Source organism: Vespa mandarinia, chromosome 7, assembly GCF_050613455.1.
Source record: "Vespa mandarinia isolate Hongniang chromosome 7, ASM5061345v1, whole genome shotgun sequence".
Taxonomy (NCBI): domain Eukaryota; kingdom Metazoa; phylum Arthropoda; class Insecta; order Hymenoptera; family Vespidae; genus Vespa; species Vespa mandarinia.
In genome coordinates this window covers 1,797,765-1,817,714 of record NC_140816.1, presented here as the reverse complement: position 1 = coordinate 1,817,714, position 19,950 = coordinate 1,797,765, and the positions used below count along the sequence as shown (strand labels likewise).

At 29.1% G+C, this 19,950-nt stretch overlaps 2 protein-coding genes across 9 annotated transcripts in view; both read left to right on the top strand.

The window, feature by feature from the left end:
* Positions 1-1,368: 1,368 nt before the first annotated feature.
* On the top strand, positions 1,369-7,502 carry Syt20 (synaptotagmin 20). 6 transcript variants are annotated; one of them, XM_085658235.1, is made up of 11 exons: positions 1,369-1,538; positions 1,954-2,069; positions 2,863-3,029; positions 3,853-3,978; positions 4,438-4,526; positions 5,286-5,417; positions 5,558-5,755; positions 6,524-6,676; positions 6,792-6,912; positions 6,992-7,164; positions 7,257-7,502. In XM_085658235.1, the coding sequence occupies exons 3-11, from the start codon at positions 2,888-2,890 to the stop codon at positions 7,467-7,469; spliced, it is 1,347 nt and encodes a 448-aa protein (XP_085514361.1). In that variant the 5' UTR covers positions 1,369-1,538; positions 1,954-2,069; positions 2,863-2,887; the 3' UTR covers positions 7,470-7,502. The 6 variants fall into 6 exon arrangements, with proteins under 6 accessions (XP_085514361.1, XP_085514360.1, XP_035719526.1 ...); XM_085658234.1 differs by having other exon boundaries at positions 1,369-1,797; XM_035863633.2 differs by lacking the exon at positions 1,954-2,069 and having other exon boundaries at positions 1,369-1,801.
* Positions 7,503-8,036: 534 nt separating this feature from the next.
* Wdr62 (WD repeat domain 62) overlaps positions 8,037-19,950 on the top strand; it is a 119,291-nt gene continuing 107,377 nt past the window's right edge. For all 3 annotated transcript variants that reach the window (XM_085658329.1, XM_085658330.1, XM_085658324.1), the window contains exon 1: positions 8,037-8,353. The gene's annotated coding sequence lies outside the window, so the exon portion shown is untranslated. The remainder of the gene's footprint in view (positions 8,354-19,950) is intronic.

Below are 19,950 nucleotides of genomic sequence, written 5' to 3'. Positions count from 1 at the left end.
TGGTCGCGTATCGTTAAAAATTATCGGAATAAAAAATGCGCATAACTGCATTCACTAAATTTTTATCTTTCTTTCTCTATTCTAACCCACGCGACTTTTACCGTCGTATTCAAACTTTAAAAATCGAAAAAAATTATGGAAAGCGTGGGTAGATACTAATCATTATCAAGAATTCAACGATCTCTCTCTCTCTCTCTCTCTCTCTCTTTCTCTCTGATTGTTGAGTAGACAAGATTAAATCAACGAATGAGAATTAAAAAGTGAAACGACCGAATACTTTAAATTGAATGCTTTCTCATTCGTAAACAATCAAACGTAAGATAAAAAAAAAAAAAAAAAAGAAAAACCACAGCGAATAGCATTCGTTAAATTATTAAAATTCAATCAGAAATGCAATGGTATTTTTCATCATTCTCATAAGAAAATAAAAAAAAAAAAAGGACGAAAAGAAAAAAGAGAAAATAACTACTCAACTCCTTAGAAAAAGAAAGAAAAAAAAAACAGTGCAAGAGAAAAAAGATAGATAAATAAGGAAGAAAAGAAGAAAATGAAAAGGAGAACGAAAAAAATATTCGCGACATTAAAACATTTAATAACGTCATTTAACTAATGTAAAAATTACTTTTTTTTTCAAACGTGAAAAAAAGTGAATACTAAAGTGACTATACTAGTTTTGCATTATCAGCGATAACACGTGGTTTCCTCGTTGGTTACACACACATATACGCGCACGCGTGCGTACACGCATATATATATATATATATATGACATAAAAATCTACGCGTGGCATTGTTCTGGGTGCTGTTAGAACCATATATATATATATATATATATATATACCCACACATACACAGCATACACAGCATACATACATATATGCATACACATATACACACCCACGTACAAATGAAAATGACGCGTATAAACGACAAAAGTGTTACGTTCAATCGTTCCATATATATGTGTGCGTTTATGTACGTGTGTCTATATATACAGATAAAGACGGAAAAGGATAGATAGGCGCGAAGGTGCACGGAAGTTCGAAGAGGGGACCACACCAATGTAACTTGCAATACGTTTCTCTTTCTCTCTCTTTCTCTCTCTCTCTTTTTTTCTTTCTCTCTTTTCCCCTATCCGTAAATACGTACGGTACGTCGTGTTGTACGGTACACGTTGCATTTGTCTCTCCGTCTTATTTATTTCGTTGAGGAGGATCGACGAAGGACGTTCGTTCGACGTCGATCGATTCGTTCGTTTCGATTGGTCAAGTTACGACAACTCTTACGTCGTCACATTACACATACATATATATATATATATATATATATATACATATATATGTGTTTTGTATGTTTATGTGTATGTATATACATACACATTTACATTTACATTTACATATATCTAGTAGACATATACATAAGCGTGTAGAGAAACTTTGTGTTCTTAGTAAATTCATCGATACATTGACGATTAAACGATAACGAACGAGTTCGTGTCAGCAGTCATGTTCTATTTTGTACGAGTGTTTCCTAAAGAAGGTAATCGACAAAGAGAAATAAAAGAAAAGAAAAAGAAAGAAAAAACGAAAAAGGAAAAGATCGATAAATAGATCGATCGATCGATCGATCATTTTCGAAAGAGAGTGACGAGTGATCGTGGGACAAAGAAAAATAAATAATTAATGTTAAGAATCCGATCGCGGAAGTGGTTGAACGATAATGTTAGAACAGTGAAATGTCGCTTTGCTTTCGTTAAATTTTTATATAAGTGAAACGACGTGTGTGAAAATGGTGTTGAGTAGGTATATTCTAATATTTGAAATATTCTATGGAATATTTTTTGCCGTGTAAATTCGAATATGCGAATGGTTCTTATTATTTTTCTTCTTCTTCTTCTTCTTTTTTATTTTTTTCTTCATTTTTCGTTATCTATTCGTTCTTAATTACGATGCAGGTGTGTCCATGCGGTTCGTGCCTGATTCATCGTTCTAAAAATATCATCGTTAGAAAAACGTGGAAATCTTTGATGATTGTTCATCATTTGAAATATTATACATCAAGGAGAAGAAGGTAGAATCGATTTTATCGGATTCTTTATTTCTTTTTTTTTTTTTATTATTATTCTATTCGAATTCGTCAACGATATACGGATTATGAACACGAGTTTGCGAAGCTTTGGTGACACAAGTGTTCTTCACTTGTTGCCAATATTTCTGTGTTTCTGTTCTTCTTCTTCTTCTTTTCCTTTTTTTTCTTCTTCTTATTATTATTCTTTTTCTTCTTTTTTTGCGTCCCATCCTTCTTCTATATGTATATGTATTTTTTAACTTACTCGTTAGAAATGCACCGTAACGTCTACGAGCGTGGGATTAAACTTACAAAACGTAATGTAGCTAGCCTTGAGATTGGCCAATTATATCCAATATATATATATATATAAGAAAATATATATATATATATATATGTATATATATTTTCTTTATCAGTAGAATATACGAGGACGCAAAGAAGAAAAAAGAAAAGAAAAAAAAGAATAAAGAGAGAAACGATAACGTGCTGGAAATAAAGTATGCATGAGTTATTTGTATTTCCTTTTCTCGTTCTGAACAGTGAAACAATGATATATATATATATATATTCATACGTATTATATGTATAATAACTCATCATATTATATAATATTGTTTTATAGTGTCTATTTTTTCTTTTAATTTTTTTCTCTTTCTTATTTTTTTTTTTTTTTTTTTTTTTTTTTTTTTTTTTTATAATATTTTTATATCTGATAATTGTCGAAAGAAGATAATAATTGAAAGAAATAAAGTTTAGAAAAGTAGTATCCTTGATCTTGATTTCTGTATTAAAGGTCCTTGACCTGGCGATTGTAGTGAATGGTGGACACCGGATTATTTGGCCCATGGGGCCAAATTATATTCATCATCATTATTGCAACGGTTGTCCTCTTTGTCTTACTTATCGTCGCCTGCTTCTTAACACCTGGTTGCATCGGTTACGAGTGTACAAGAAAACGCAGTAAGCTATTATTTATATATATATGTATATATGTATACATATAAAAATAATATTATAATAATACAGTAATAAAAAAAGTTATAGTAATAGTTTTATTATATTATTATATATCACTATAATAATAATTATGATATTTGTATATATATATATATATATATATATATATATATATACTATATATATACTATATATACAATATTTAAATGTATGCAATAAATATTATGTGTTATTTATATATAATATACACAATGTTTAAATTTATGTGATAAATATTATGTATTATTTATATATAATATATATATATATTATATATATATATATATATATATATATATTACGTATAAATCGTAAATTTTAAATATAATATATATATTTACTAATTATCTTTTACACATTTAATAAGTTTTATATATGTATCTATTCATCACTACGTCGATCGATCGAGCTACTTACTATCGATTTCGAAATATTTACAAGGAAATGACTTATGATAAAGTCGAGACAAAGCCAATTACGCCTTCGTTTTTGCGCGGGACGAATAAGTAACGTAAAAACGTCATCGTTGTACTCTTCGTTTCCTCTTAATGATTACGTAATTAACTATGCGAATCGACAAGTATGTAACTATAATATGTAGCATTTACTTTGCATATTTTACAATTTGTTATAACAATAATGAAGTTTATTATACTATTAAATTGCATATTTATTTAATATTTTATATATTCTATAATAAATAACAAGGGTGTATCTAATCGGAAATGAACGAATAGATTTTGTTTTTCTTTTTATTATGATTATTATTATTATTTTTTTTTTCTAGAGAAAGAATCTACGAATATTCTGTCACGAATGAAAGAAGGAAGTAACGACAATGTCAAGTTGAACGATGTAAGTTACAGATCTTGGAGATTGGGAAGTCTTTACGAAAATGGTAACAACGGCAATGGTGCGATATTATTTTTCTTTTCTTTATACATGTGTGTGTGTGTGTGTATGTATATATATATATTTAATATATTAACTCTAGTTGTACCTGTCGAATATAGGACACCTCAGATCAACTTTGAGCTCAATTAAAACAATTTGTGCATTGCATGATTCGTGAATCTTTTTTATAATGACAGAATTGGAAATGCATTTTTAAATCTATTGATTATTATTTCTGAGATTTCAAAGAATACACCGTGTTTTCTTGGAGTCAAAATTATTCATTATGTATAAATGGTAGCTGTTTAAAAAGTCTAGGATGTAACTCACCTCAAGCATACAATTTGAAATTATCTTAAGGTGTGCACGACTAGAGTTAATTCTAATAATAAGGAAATTTTTGTTAAAAAAAAAAAAAAGAAAAAAAAATAAGGAAAACAAATAAAAACAAAAGAACATATGTTATTTATGAATACAGGAACGATCAGCGAAAACGTAGAATTTCAAAGGAACTCAGTTAATTCGACTTGTGGCCAATTCGAAAGCATCGAAACATCATCAACTTTGGTAAATCAAATTGAAATTTGATTTTTATCGTTTTGTATAAAGGAAAATGTTTCAGAACGTTATGATCATAACATTGCGACATGATTTCGATAGATTAAAAAATAAGAAAAATGATATTTTTTTAAAAACAAACGATTTCGTATTCCCATTATGATCTCGTTTTTTAAGAATACAATCGAATTTCTATGTTTTGATTGTTCGACAAAGCGAAGTTTTTCGTTCGAACGAACAATTTTTCAAATAAATGGATCGATCAGACTCAAAACCGATAGATTTTTATCTGCGAGGATAAAGCCTGACAGTTACTAATGCGAGTTAGTTCGCAGTACAGCAAACTGTAGATAAGATTAAAATAAATATTCCGACAACGTGTTATTATTGGAATTTGTCAATATATTCGAATAATAAACAGGCAACTTTGAACAAGTCAAAATCTGCAACGATAAAAATGGTTGTAGAAGTTTGTATTAGAGACAAGGTTAGTAACTTCGAGTAATTTTTCTAAAGGCAAAGTTGTAAACAATCGATACGAAAACTTGTTTTCCATCTTCGAAACAAGTATATATCGGGGGAAAATTTTATGTTTTTATGAACTATTTTTTCTTTTTTTTTTTTTTTTTTTACTTTAGTATGCCGAATTAAATCATTGAAGCATCAATCTGAAACATCCTTTATAGAAAACTTTGTTCACGATATCAGTACTTTTTTTTTTTTTTTTTAATAAATAAATAATTATTCTTCATTTTATTTTATTCGCAGAATTTGATTCAAATCGAAAAACGGAAGAACGAAAAAAAGGAAAAGGAATTTCCGACTGAATTGACTTTGAGTTTGCAATATTTTCCTCCTTGCGACGAAACTATTACGGGAAAATTCGTAGTCGGCATCGAGGTATCGAATTGAAATTATCTCGTTTCTTTCTCTTATGAAAATAATAATTATTCGAATGCATTTGGATATCCATTTTATTTATTTGTTTTTTCTTTTTTTCTTTTTTTTTCTTCTTTTTTTTTTTTATTTTCCTTTCATAGGCGCTATCCAGCCTTCCACCGAAACAATACAATTGCACGATCGAACCTTACGTGGCTTTAAATATTGTGAAACAATCGTGGAGTCACAGGAAACAAATGAAATTGCATAGTTTCAGAACGAGAGGCATCAGACATACGGTCAATCCGATTTACAGGGAAACTTTTGTAGTGGCCAATGCAAAACCTCACGAAGTTAAGGTATATACTCGGTTTTATCGTTCTTCTCTTTTACTTTTTTTTTTCCTTTTTTTGAAGCGTTTAATAGGTACACACATCCTGTCATAATGCGTTACGTTCTAAGTGTGTCGTGAAAAAAAGAGACAGAAGAAGTGAGGAAAAGAGATAGGGAAAGAGAGAGAGAGAGAGAAAGAGAGAGAGAGAGAGAAAAAAAAGAGAGATAGAGATAAGCCAGTGTTAAAGTAGTATAATCCTTTTGTAGGTAACGTACACGTATAAGATATTTTTTACTTTTGTTTTTTTCGTACGTAATACCAATGACAAAGTTCGTTTGGTATTCCAAAGAGAAATAAGAGCCATTAAAAAGAACAGACTTTCGTTATGAAGAGCCGTTTAAACTCGTTGAAAAAGTTATTACCTTGGTTAAGCTTTACGTAAATATGTTAACTCGAAATGTATTCAAATAATTTTGTTATCAATGAAATCGAGCCCATGCTTTTGCATTACATATCGCTACGCAAATGGCTCGTTTCGGTGACTCCGGAAAATGATTCGATTACACTCGACTGTATAACTGGTTGCCAATTGCAAGCGCCACTTTTTTTATGCTCCCTTCTACTTTCATTACGGATCGAAGTTTAATTATTTATCGCTTTTTTTTTAATCGTATTTTTTGCCTCTTTTTTCTTTCTTTTTACTTTTCTTTTTATTTTTTTTTAATTTCTTTTTTTTCTTTTTTTTTTTTTCTTTTTTTTATTTTATTCTTTTAATTATATTTCTTTCACATAGGAATGGGCATTAGACATAACGGCGTACGATCACGATAGGTACGCCAATCACACTGAATTGTGTTCATTGAAAGTGGCAATCAAGGATGTTAAGATAATATTTAAAAGTCCTGAGAAGCATATGTTCAATTATAGAATGAAACCATCCTATCAGGTATAAATCGCAATTACTATTTCATAATTTTTTTTGTTTTACCTTTTCCCTTGTTTTTTTTTTTTTTAAATTATCTATCGAATTTTCAATATCCATTATAATTTGATATTCTCAGGAATTCGGCAAAATTTTATTAGGTGTAAGTTATTTGCCAACGGCGCAGAGATTAACGATTAACATAATGGAATTGCGGAACATTAAAGTTCTCAAATTCGTACCCAGTTTAAATGAATTTTGTAAGTTATAATTCTCGTACATTTCAACTTAAAACTTTTTAAATGTCGAACGAGAAATTCTATCTTATACGCTTTTCAGATCCGTATGTAAGAGTACTGATGTTGAATGGAAAGACGGGAAAGAAAATGAAAAAGAGAAAAACGAGAACGCTTCACGCCTGCGCTCAACCGGAATTCAATGAGACGTTGACATTCGATGTGACATATGATCAATTGGATACCGTACAATTTTTAATTGTATTATGCAGTAGGGCACGTATAATTGTTTATCTTAAAACGTTTTCAACGAAAGGAGAACGGAGAACGTGGAAGTATGTTAAACGAGATCAATTTTTTTTTTTTAGGTTTCGTTGAAAAATATCGAACCTACGAGTTGCAACGAGCATCAGAGTGACAGCGAGGACTCTTCGGTAAATTCGTTTAAAAAGACCGAAGACATTTTTATCGGTAAAGTAGCTCTTGGAAAGGGAGTCAGAGGTTCTATGGAAAGATTACATTGGTTTTTAATTTTACAAAGTCCGCGTAAACTAGTCAACATTTGGCATACTTTAAAATAAAGACACTATTATTATTATTATTATTATTATTATTATTATTATTATTATTATTATTATTATTATTATTATTATTATTATTATTATTATTATTAATATTATTATTATTATTATTATTATTATTATTATTGTTATTATTATTATTATTATTATTATTATTATTATTATTATTATTATTACTATTATTATACATTTTATTTTTATGAAACATTAAAACATCGAATAGAATAGAATAGAATAAGATTAACATTGAAAAATAATATTTATATACGATAATTTATTATTAGTTTTATAAGAGAACGCACATACGTGCAAGACACACATACACGTATTTGTCAATATCCAAAGATTAAAATAAAAATTGCATACCGGTCAAATAATCCTAATAAATTAAGAATAATGATCGTAAGAGAAAGGAAAAAAAATTCGAATTTGGCGCCAACGAGAGAGATAAGAGCAGATAGTTCATGCTCCGTCGGATAAAAGGTGATGGCGCATCATTCGTAATGTCAATTCTACCGACAGAGGGCAACAATGACGCGTTGCGGCTCGCGTTGCCAGTTGGCTCGGTGACGGCGCGACGGATGGTCGTTTTTTCCGTTCAGACTAGCGGGCTTTAGTCTGTTTTGTGACTCAGTGAGAGAGTGTGTGCTGTCGTGTGTTCGATCTTTTTTCTCCCTCGTCGTCGTCGTCGTTATTATCGTCCTTGTCCGTAATAATCGTCGATTTAGTAATCATTGACTTCTACATTATTGCGAAAATTTTTTCCTCGTCGTTATTCTCATTGGCATCTTTATCATCCCACCTGGTGGTACACGCAAGGACACACCTGTGCACCCCGGATTCCGGCGCTTTCTGCCGACAGAGCGTGCGTCGAGAATCGAATCGTAAGTATAAACGCACTCATACAGTCTCAGTTAATTGGAATAAACGTATCTCTCTCTCTCTCTCTCTTTCTCTCTCTCTCTTGCCCTTCCTCACTTCTCACTTCTCCTCTCTCTCTCTTTCTCTCTCTCTCTTCCCCTCTCTCTCTTAACAGCGACCGTTACGTTGGAAACGTAACCTCGAAAGTCCCGCCTTCTCGTTTCCCCCCTCCCCCTTTTGTTTTTCAAATTTCCTATGACTGTTAGTGGCGAATTACTTTTGTAAATATGGGTATACGCAGTATTCAACGAAAATTTCTTATATTCTATTTCGTATTTTATTTTATCTCTTTTTCTTTTTTTTTTTTTGTGTCCAGTTTATTATTTGCACGTAGTCAACCAATCGTGTACCGGACAGACATCTTTCTTTCTTCTTTTGTTTTCTCGAGAATCGAGTAAGCGGGCCGCGCATTCTTCTTTAGTCTTTTTCAAAGCAACCAATCAAAAGTGACAGGATCGTGTCCGATGGCTGTCGTTCGTTAGCATCTCTTTCCAGTTCATTTCTCCTATTGAATATCGACAGAATAGTATCTCTTCTTTCTCTCTCTCTTTCTCTCTCCCCCTTTCTGTTCACTCTTTTTCTATTGTTCAAACTCCTCGTGATTTCGTCGATCATATTCCGTCACTCGATTATTTATTATTCGAGATCATTTTGTACGATGTTAATACTCGATACGATTATACGACGACGTGTACGACGTTCGATATAAACAAATGTTTCGTGAGCTCTCAATCGTCTGTTGGAAACTTGAATGATTTCGAAATAATTGTTATCAAGAAAGGTATTAGATACGATCTCGAAAGGATGACGACGTTTGGTCATATAGTTAAAAAAAAGGTGAGTCAACATAATCAACGAAAGTTATTTTCTTTTTTCTTTACTCTGTCACTTTTTATAGAATCGAGCGGCAATTTTAAATTCATAACTCGTGAAAACGCGCGTTACCAAAGCGTCTCGAGAATTTTTTCTTTTTTTTTAGGTTAAGTTGTTTCGTTAAATAAAAGGGGTATATTTCTTAATCTGTATGCTTGATTTTTTTTATGTACGTACATATAATATATGTATATATATATATACATATATATATATGTATGTATGTATATACGTATGTATGTAGCTGTGTGTATGATGTATGTATACATTAGGAACGAATTCTTTCTATTTAAGAAATTGTAAATTATAAGTTATTGCGAACGAAGTTTTTATATTTTGTTCTTTTTTTATTATTATTTTTTTTTTTTTAATATACTCTTTCACTAAATATTATTACAAATAAAAGTGAATGAAAGGTACATTTGTAAAATAGCTTTTACAAAACGTTTTTTCTTATCTGTCGAATTTCAAAATGCCTGTGATGCCTAAGATTATGCTGAATTCTCATTGGCTACGTTGTTCGACTCGTTTGTCAAGTCGCTGTAAGAAAAGAAAAAGTAAAAAAGAAAAGAAAGAATATATGTGTAGTAAGTGCATGTGTGTGCCCCGACTACCTGTAGTCGATTCTAGACGCGCAAGTTCTGAACGTTCGAAAAGTACATACGAACACCCCGTCACATTTCGTCATATCTGTTTAATTCGAATGAAAGTAAATTTATTATTCGTGTTAAGGAAGTTTTCTTAATGAACTATATCTTGAAAGAGTAAGAAGGAAAAAAAAACGAAGAAGGAAGAATCCTTCCTTACTCTCAACTTTTCAGTGATTACATGTATTTAGAAAACTAGAAAAAAAAAAGAATAAAAGATCGATTTTTCAAAAATATTTATATTAGATAGCATTGCGTATATACCATTAAAAATATTCTCTATGAGAATTTCATCCGAAAGGTATGGAAAATTTGAACTAAGTTAAGTTAATTTAAATGTTGAACCCTGGCCAAGTTTAAATATTTTATATCTACACAATATTGTATAACCTCTAACATTTGAGCCATATATAATCTTATAATAAAATAGTTTTCGTTCCTTAAATTAATTTTTCTTAAGTCATCTCAAATTTCGAAAATTCGATGAGTATATATTATAACGTGATTAACGCTAAATTATCTTTTAAACTTTTTTCATGGCCACGAGAGAGAGAGAGAGAGATCCACTTTCCGTGAATATTAAACCTTAAATTTTATCGATTTCTGGCGCGAAATTCAAATCGTTCGTAAGGAAAAGTGAAAGTATTTTATATAAATATTATGTGTATACGTATATATACTTACTATATATATTTATTATATAATCCTTAATATTTGTTTGTATAGATATCTAATAGGTATATAATTCCTTTCTCGATCTCGAGAGTCAATTGTTTCATAAAATCTTTTTTATGAATTCTGCCGACGTATTATAGACTCAAGGACTCTCTATCCTCTCCATTCTACTCCTCTCGCTTCTTCTTTTTTTTTCCCTTTTTTTTCTCTCTTTTCTTTTTCTTTTTTTTTTTCTTTTTTTTTCTTTTTTTTTTCTTTTTTTTTTCTTTTTTTTTTTCTTTTTTTTTTTTTTGGAATCCATTGTGCACTGAGGTTAGAAGAGAGTGGCGTTAGCGCAAAATCGAGGACTTAACCGGGTTTGTGAAAGGCTATTAAGCCGCGTGTTGTGTTGTTGCGGTACGCGTCTAGACGATTCGTCTGTTAAAGAACTGTGGTTTTCGTTGCACGTTCGACGAATGTGCGCTTCGAACGTTGATAGGTTAGAAACCGAGATATATATAGATAGGTAGATAGATAGATAGATAGATAAATGTAATAGATACACATCGTGAGGGTGAAAAAGAAATATCTCATTTTTTATGATGGAAACAATTCTATTTCGACGTTGAAAAATATCATCGTTTATCGTATTCTCTTGAAAATTTGGAAATACATTCTAATAATTCTCATACTTTTCAAGATATATGAATTAATTTTTTTTATGATTTTTTTTTCTTTCTTTTTCTATTTTCTTTTTTTTTTTTTGTTTTCTTTTTTTTTTTTTTTTTTTTTTCTTTTTGCAGAAAAAAATTATATAATCCAAATATTAATTATATTGTTATAGAAAATATTAATTAAATTGATATTTAATATATTATATTAAAATATAGAATTTTGTGTATGTGTGTGTGTATTAATATCAATTTAACTAATATTCTTATAATTTATTATTTCTTAATTAACATAGAACATCAAATTGATATTTAATATCAATTAAAATTAACTTAATAACAATATAATATATTACAGTATAATAACATCAATATTAATTTGATTTTATCTTAATAGTATAGATAAATTAATTATAACATTATTAGTCATAACATCTCTGTATTAATAAAAAGAAAAAAAAAAAAAAAAAAAAAAAAAAAAAAAACGATAGTAATTTCCTTTCTTTTTTTTTTTTTTTTAAATATTATTTAAAAAAAAGGAAGAAAAACGAAAAAGACAAACCAAACTGGAGAATAACGATAAGGAAAAGCTTTCTTTTCTTTCTTTTTCCTTTTTTTTTTTTTTTTCCCCCATTTTCTGAGTGATATCTCATGTTTCTGCATAAGACGAAAGACGAATAAGATTAATATAATAAGAACGGACGTATATGCATCCGTATATACATGCATTCATACATGCATACATATATATATATATATATGTACACACATATATAATACATATGCATATATATATATATACACATAGGTATATATATATACATACACGCGTATTGGTCAGGGAAAGTGGCAAGCACGCTTATCGAGCGGCATGCGCGAAGGCAGTGGTTTTAGCTACGTGCTTCGTTAATGCGGTACGCCCGACTAGAGCGTCTGCCTTAGCTCGGAATACTAATGTCGAGACGAGTAAGTACATCTCCTACGAGTTGTAAAAGATAAATTTAGCCTATGGGGATACATAGAAAAGGTGAAATATTCTTACCGAAGGATAGGTAGAACCTTAATACGATCCCTTGGCGATTCTCTTTAATGACACATGAGAGAAAATCCTTGATATCATTTATTATACTAATTGACTTCTACGATATAATAATACACGTGAGAAAGAGATCTGTAATAATGTTTTACGATACTTTAATGGAGTTAATATCGCGATAATATAATTAGATATATATATGGGATAGATAAATAGGGCGAGGTAGTATATCTCGTGCGATTCGAATCGTTAATATGATTTTTATGAAATTGTTTGTTTTCTTTCTTTGTTTTTTTTTTCTTTTTTTTTTTTATCAACTCTCTCTTGCGTGCGTATAATTTATCATAGAGAAAAAGGAATGTATTATAATAATAGCGATTATTAGAAAAGATATTTCAAATTACCGTTTCAGGTTATCGTTTACATAGATATTTATATTAATTAATGAATTAAGCGATCAGGATAAATATGTGACGAAAAATATTTTGTGTTAATCGAAATTTTAATATTCTATTAAATAAAAATCTATTAAGATCTATTAATATAAATTTTTATACAATTGATTTTTATACATATGTACATTTTTATATACGTCTATAATTTATTATATATTACTATATATATTATTTTATTATTAATATATATTATATTTATATATATATATATATATATATATATATTATAATTTTTGTACGATTGATAATAGAATAGAAATGTTGATTATAACTTTTATGAAAATCATTTATTAACTGTGAAACACTTAGTTTATGAATCAAGAATAGCGAATATTAAAAAGAATATTTCGAATTGTCATCCAGTTGGTCGCATACATATGTGTACATATATATGTATGTGATATATGAGACAGTTCAAGAAAAAGAAAAAAAGAAGAAAAAGCATATCCATAGAGAAGGAAATATTGTATTGTTAATTTCCATTAGTAAATTTCCATTCTAATAAACGCCTAAAGACATTGTTAATGACTACGCAGGTGTGTTGCGTGTTAACAAAGTAATATATTGCATTAGAACGACAGTTATAGGAAAGAGTTAGGGATGACATTAGAACGAAGTCTATAAAGACTCTCGAAAATGTGTGGTGGTGTATTATAGACGAGCGCATATGGTACCGCAGATGCGTTCGATCCGAGTCAAAGGGGGGGATGAGGGCTTTTTATTTCTCTTTTTCTTCTTTTTGCAACTCGAGTGCAAAATGTGCATGTGTGCATGTTAATCCGTGTCAATTGACTACGAGAAGAGAAGTATGGCGTGTTAGTAGAACGAACAGTTCGCTTGATTCAATCGTTTTGAACTTTTTAATCGGTACACATTTTCAAACTTGATACACGCGATATTCGTGTAACCACACCACTATACTACTACTAACTACTACACTATTACTACTACTAACTACTACACTATTACTACTACTAACTACTACACTATTACTACTACTACTACTGCCAGTACTAGTATTCATCGAGTTTCAGCGACTAAAAATAATCGTGCGAAGATTTGAAATGAGAAGGAAGGAAGGATGGAGAAAGGTAGAAGGGAGGAAGAGAGGGAAAATAAGAAAGAAAAAAAGAAAAAGGAAAAGAGAAATAAACACGTGTCATTTATACGCGTCGAAAGTTCACTGAAAGTTTACAGGACGGAGTCACTTTGTTGTCATTGAATGTACGCTAGTTAACTGAAAGATAGCACGAGGGTGTCACTTAAGTGCTAGTAGTATATATGTGTGTGTGTGGATATATATATATATACACATACATATATATATATACACATATACATATATATACATACTCTATGTCTATCTCTCTGTCTCTTTCTCTTTCTCTTGGATGCTCATTCGTAATTAGCGTCAATAGGAGCTGTCGTGCTTGGTTATTATCATCTATCTACTATCAGCTAGGTAATTTGATCGCTGGTAGTCTACCGGTAAGATAATATTCTCGTTTGTCGCACCGTTCTGTGTTAACAGTGAAGGAGGAGGAGGAGGAGGAGGAAGAGGAGTATCGTTCGATAAATCAAACTTGTTAGTATACCCTTATCCAATAAGACTATCTGTTATTTTACTTCTTGTACTTCATTCAATTTACTTCTTTAAATTCTTTATATAAGAAGGATATGATGATGAGTTATGGTACGTGATGGTAATAAAATCTTTTCAAACGTTTTATGTATTTGTTATATACGAAAAAATATGTGGCTTGCGAATATGGAAACAATTTTTTTTTTTCTTTTTCTTTTTTTTTGCACATTAAAAATCTTTTCCTTTTCTCTCTTTTTTATATTTATATATAATATATACTGTGTATATGCGCGATGTGTATATGTGTGTGTATGTGTTTGTGTACTATATCTATTAGTTCTTTTCAGATCACTAACACTGCCAGTCTATTAAAACTTTTTATAGAAACTTCTAACGCTTTGAATATTTCGAGGATATCTTCTATATACACTTTTTTCTTGTATTTATATATATATATATATATATATATATATATTTTTATATATTTTTATATTATTTTTAATTAGAGGATTTCTATGAGTTTTGTCAGTATACATAGAAGCCCACTTCTTTTACTACTAAAATCAAATATTTGTTTGTATATTTGTTTAGTTTGTACTCTCTAAGTAGATGAAGACTTCATTAAAAATTGGTTTTTTCGATGTTTTTGGGTCATACAGTTTTTTGATTCTAATCTTTTGAAATGTGAAAAAGACGAAGAAGAAAGCTTTTATTTATTTATTTATTTATTTATTTATTTATTACATTAGGAGAAGTATATACTTTTCTTTTATTATTTAGATGTTATATATAATATAAATATTATATAGTAAAAAAATAATAATCTACGTATATGTACGATTATAATCGTTCGAACGTGAACATCCCGGAAACTTAGCGGTAGTACTTCGATAAAGACAATGTTCAAAGCGTAACAACGAATTATTTGCTTCGATAAATCGTTAGATAACAACAACGGAGTTAAATCACAAAGCAATAGATACAGTTAAGAACAATCTATTACTATCTTTGTGGTAGAGTTTTGCGCTTTGTGTGTGTGTGTGTGTGTGTGTGTGTGTGTGTGTGTGTGTGTGTGTAGAGAGAGAGAGAGAGAGAGAGAGAGAGAGAGAGAGAGAGAGAGAGAGAGAGAGAGAAAATTTGATGACGTGCTTCGGCAGATCTTGGCTTGTATAATGATAACTATAAATCGAAATACCACGTCTGCATTTCCATGGAAATTTCGTGGAAAATCGTTTCAGTGGCAAAATATAACAAAGGAAATAGGTTTGAAAGCTACAGCTCGAAGACTCCTAGTAATGAGGAAAAACAAATTCGGCCGTTGGATGGATCTGTCCAAATTAAAAGCTTCTGGATAATGTCCAAACGGAAAGCAAACTTCAATTCCCTATCTAGCTACCTCCCTATTTCTCTTTCTTTCTCTTTTCCCCAATTCCTCTCATCTCTCTTTCTTGCTCTCTCCTTTACTCTACCGATCTTTGTATCGCCATCCTTTGAAAATGCTTTTACTCAAAAGTTCGACTAAAATCAAATAGTTTTATATATATATATATATATATATATATATATATATATACTTTTTACTTCTATTTTTTTTTTCTTTTTATTATTATTATTATTATTATTATTATTATTATTATTATTATTATTATTATTATTATCTATTTCGTTATACATGCATATATCGACATAGCCATTCTTAAAACCCACGTCGTTTCGAGACTCGTTCGTTCGATCATTCTTATGCAAATTAAATTTTTGTACGACTCTTTAACTACCACGTTGAATGGCTGAGATAGGAAGAAGAAGAAGAAAAAAATAACGAAATGTGTGTTATATTATTCGAGTGGGCATTATGCATGGGAAAATTTCCGGGTGCAAGTTATCTAGATTTCTTTAATGGGTTACACCTAGACGGTTTTCAAAAAGAAAGGCCGACTTTTGTGGTTTTTTTTATTTTTAGTATGTAATTTATATTACCAATTCAATACATTGAATAGTGTATTTTGAGGAATATTTTTCTAAAGAAAAAAAAAATTAAAGTAATCTGTTATCTTTTTGGTTTTATTGATGTCGAGTCAATTAGAGTCATTTTGTTACGTTATTATAAAAAATGAAAATGAAAATGAAAATGATAACGAGAAATCCTTAAAGTATATATATATATAAAAAAAAAAACCAGTCTTCTTCACGAAATCAAATTTTAGTATTTTTATTTAATACAAAAATATGAGCGATTGATTGATTTACTTTTATCTATCGTTCAATAAAAAAAATTTCAATAATTTATTAAAAAAAGAAAAAGAGGGAGAGAGAAACTACGATTCTTTAAAATAATTTCCCTATTAAAAAGATTAAATAATGTTATGAGATATAATCGTATTGAAAAATTTATTCAAATCGGTTCAATAGTTTCTCAAAATATCATTGGCACCGATTTGAAGGACACAGCTTTGAGAAAACAACGTTTAAAGTTTGGAGTTTAGTATAAATATATAATGAAATTTCGAATTCGGCAATATTCGTATTTAAAAAGGATTTGTAACTTTGTCAATGTTTAGAATTTTATGATAGGAATCTTCATAAAGAATATTCTTAAAGTATACAATACTATGGATTATATATATTTAAAAAAGAAAAAAAAATATATATATACATTTTTTTTTGGAAGATCGATTATTTTTTTTGGAATTTTCTAAGGCATATGCAATTATTTTAAATAAAGAATGATAGAAAATATGACGTATAAATTAAGTCCAATTTCGTACTCTTTCCGCGAGCGGACGAGAAGATTAATTATACTAATGTACCGGATGTACGATCGTTAACGATGAGTATACGAGCATAGGGCGTAACACGATAAAGACATTGAACCATTAATATCCGTTTTATTCTATTTTATTCTATTATATTATATTCTATTATATTTTATTTATATTTGTTTATTTTTATTTTATTTTTTATTTTTTTCTTTTCTTTTCCCTTCTTTTTTTTTTTCTTTTTTTTCTTTTTTTTTTCTTAAATTACAATTTTATTTTCTATAACCTAAATTGGTTGTAATTGTTTTAAACGACAAGTTCGAAAATAGAAACAGTGACACGTTCGAATGACGATCGAGCCGATCATTGTAGAAAGGTATTTAGGGGAGTACCTATTTCGAAAGATCTATTTCTGCAACAGTAGACAGTTAGAAGACGACCTCGCGAACTTATGGACACCCCTTTTCATGTTTTACTCAAGACCTTTTCCTATTATACCTATGTATCTATATGTATATACATATATAAGTACATGTATAAGCACGGATTGGTGGTTAGAAGAGATTTGTGGTTAGACGAGCGAGAAGCATTGTTCTACAGTTGGCCATAATTGAAAACTTAATATTCCATAAGGGATAGAATGAACGTACGATATTAAAGATATAATATATTGATCAACAGATATTCATTGATTTCTATATATATTGCGTCAATATTTTGAAACATTTTTAAATGTTATTTTTAAATTATATAGTCGATATTGATAATAAAGTATTATTAACCAATGTAATATAAGTGAGATTAGTAATACATTGATTGAGAAGAAAAAAATTGTCAATATTTTATAAATGAATGATCAATATTTGTGATAAATCCAGATTCAAAGCTGACACTTAATTATTTATACTGATCAATTATATTACGCGATCTAATATTTTATTGTAATTACTTAACAAAATATTTGTTTTAAAAAAAGAAAAAAAAAATATATATATATATACTGATCATTTATTTTACAAAATACATATCATTAATTAATAAAAATACTGATCAAATGAATAGAAATGATCTTTTCTAATGTATGGGACAGTATTCGTTTTTTTTCGACACAGATTTTTTTTTCTAATTAATAAGCTGTATTATTAATATTCGAAGGTAGGTTTGAAAACACTATTTTAATAAATTTTTTTTTTTTTTTTTTTTTTTTTTCTTTTTTTTTTTGTGTGTAATTTTTACGCTTTAAATAATAAAATGCAACATTTTTTGGTGCCGTGGGTTTCTAGTCATTGTATTTGAGAATCGTTTTCTCTTAAAAATCAACGAGGATATCGAGAGACCGTAATTTTTCTCACAAAAGTTGCTTCTTTAGAACTCGTAAAAAGGTTTTTCAAAAAACATTTTCGATTGTGAGCACTTTTTCGATTTGTCTAAATCTGAAAACTTCTTTTTGTATTTGTTGGAATCTTTGAATACGGAAGTGTTAAAATGCTATACCGTGTGTAAAAAGAAAGAAAAAAGAATCAGTTCGAATTTTAGTTTGAACTTTTATACATTTTATTTCCTTGGGAATAAAATTTCAGATCTTTTCTGTTATCTATCCGCCATATTATTTTGTTATTTCATTTTTCTATTGTATTTTCAACAATTTATATATTTCTTTCTTCTTTGCTAAAATTTATCTATAGAAATATGCGTATATAATAATTATTTAAAAGTATAAAAATATGTTTTGTTGGAATTTAGAAGAAAACGTTTAATTGATAGATCGAATTCTATATTTAATATAATAACTAGAAATTGTAAGAATTATTCTCGGTCGGTAAACTCAAGTGCAAATCATTTTTCATCGTAAGATCTTAACTTTTTTCCCATGGCTTTTATCTTTGACCCGTGAAAATAAGAACCTACATAGTAGAAAAAATAGAATACATCGTTGTAGTTGCTTCTATGTATACATCATGGCGAACTTTCCATTTGGTTCCGGTAAACTTGAAAATTACTCGTACCACGCACCGAACTTTCTCAGGCCATTACGTTAAATTCGAACTTCCGTTCTTCGTCTTTCTTCCTTTTATTTTTCCTCCTTCTTCTCCTTCTTCTCCTCCTCCTCTTATTCTTCTTATTCTTCTTCTTCATTTTTGCTTGGTAAGATCTTTCTGTCTTCCTCAAATCTTACTTGGATTAACCAAGGATTCTCCATAAAGATGCAGATGAGCTAGCTAGGATAATATTAACCCTCTGACACAAGAGAATCGTTCGCTTCTAGTATCTCCATATCGGATAACTAACAGTAATGTTCCTATTGTTAATGAAATTTACTAGCAATCTACATCGGGAATCTACGTTCACAGGATTTCCAAAGTCGTAAGACGGTTTAACTATTCTACTTAAGTTTTATCTGATCGTTTAACATCGAAGACAAATATTTCTCTCTTTTTTTCTCTCTCTCTCTCTCTCTCTCTCTCTCTCTCTCTCTCTTTTTTATCGAAGGTTACTTTAAGTTCTTGTTTTTTTTCTTTACTTTTCTTTCAAGTTTCGTTGAAAAAAAAAAAAAGATAAATATAATCTTAAATTTTTATTACAATTATTGATTCGTTAAATATACATCCAGTTTGTTATACAAAATGATACATATGTACAATTTTGAATGACTTTTGAAATTCATACATTCTCGTATAAAAATTGATTTCATTGTCAAAATTCTATCCCTTTTCAATGTAAACCAACAGTTTTACACGAAAAACGATTTATTATTTAATCTCGTTGACAATATTTAATCCTGAATTTGTGAAGAGAATTTTCGATAATAGCGATATTGTATCTAAAATATAATTTTATTATTACGAATAATTACAAAAAAATTTTATGTATCATGTAATTATTATT

Excerpts from the sequence above, each read along its gene's own strand:
- Syt20 (XM_085658235.1), top strand. The coding sequence starts at position 2,888 with ATGGTGGACACCGGATTATTTGGCCCATGGGGCCAAATTATATTCATC. Across the intron at positions 3,030-3,852 it reads CGAGTGTACAAGAAAACGCA|AGAAAGAATCTACGAATATT; the intron begins GTAAGCTATTAT and ends TTTTTTTTCTAG. Across the intron at positions 6,677-6,791 it reads GAATGAAACCATCCTATCAG|GAATTCGGCAAAATTTTATT; the intron begins GTATAAATCGCA and ends TGATATTCTCAG.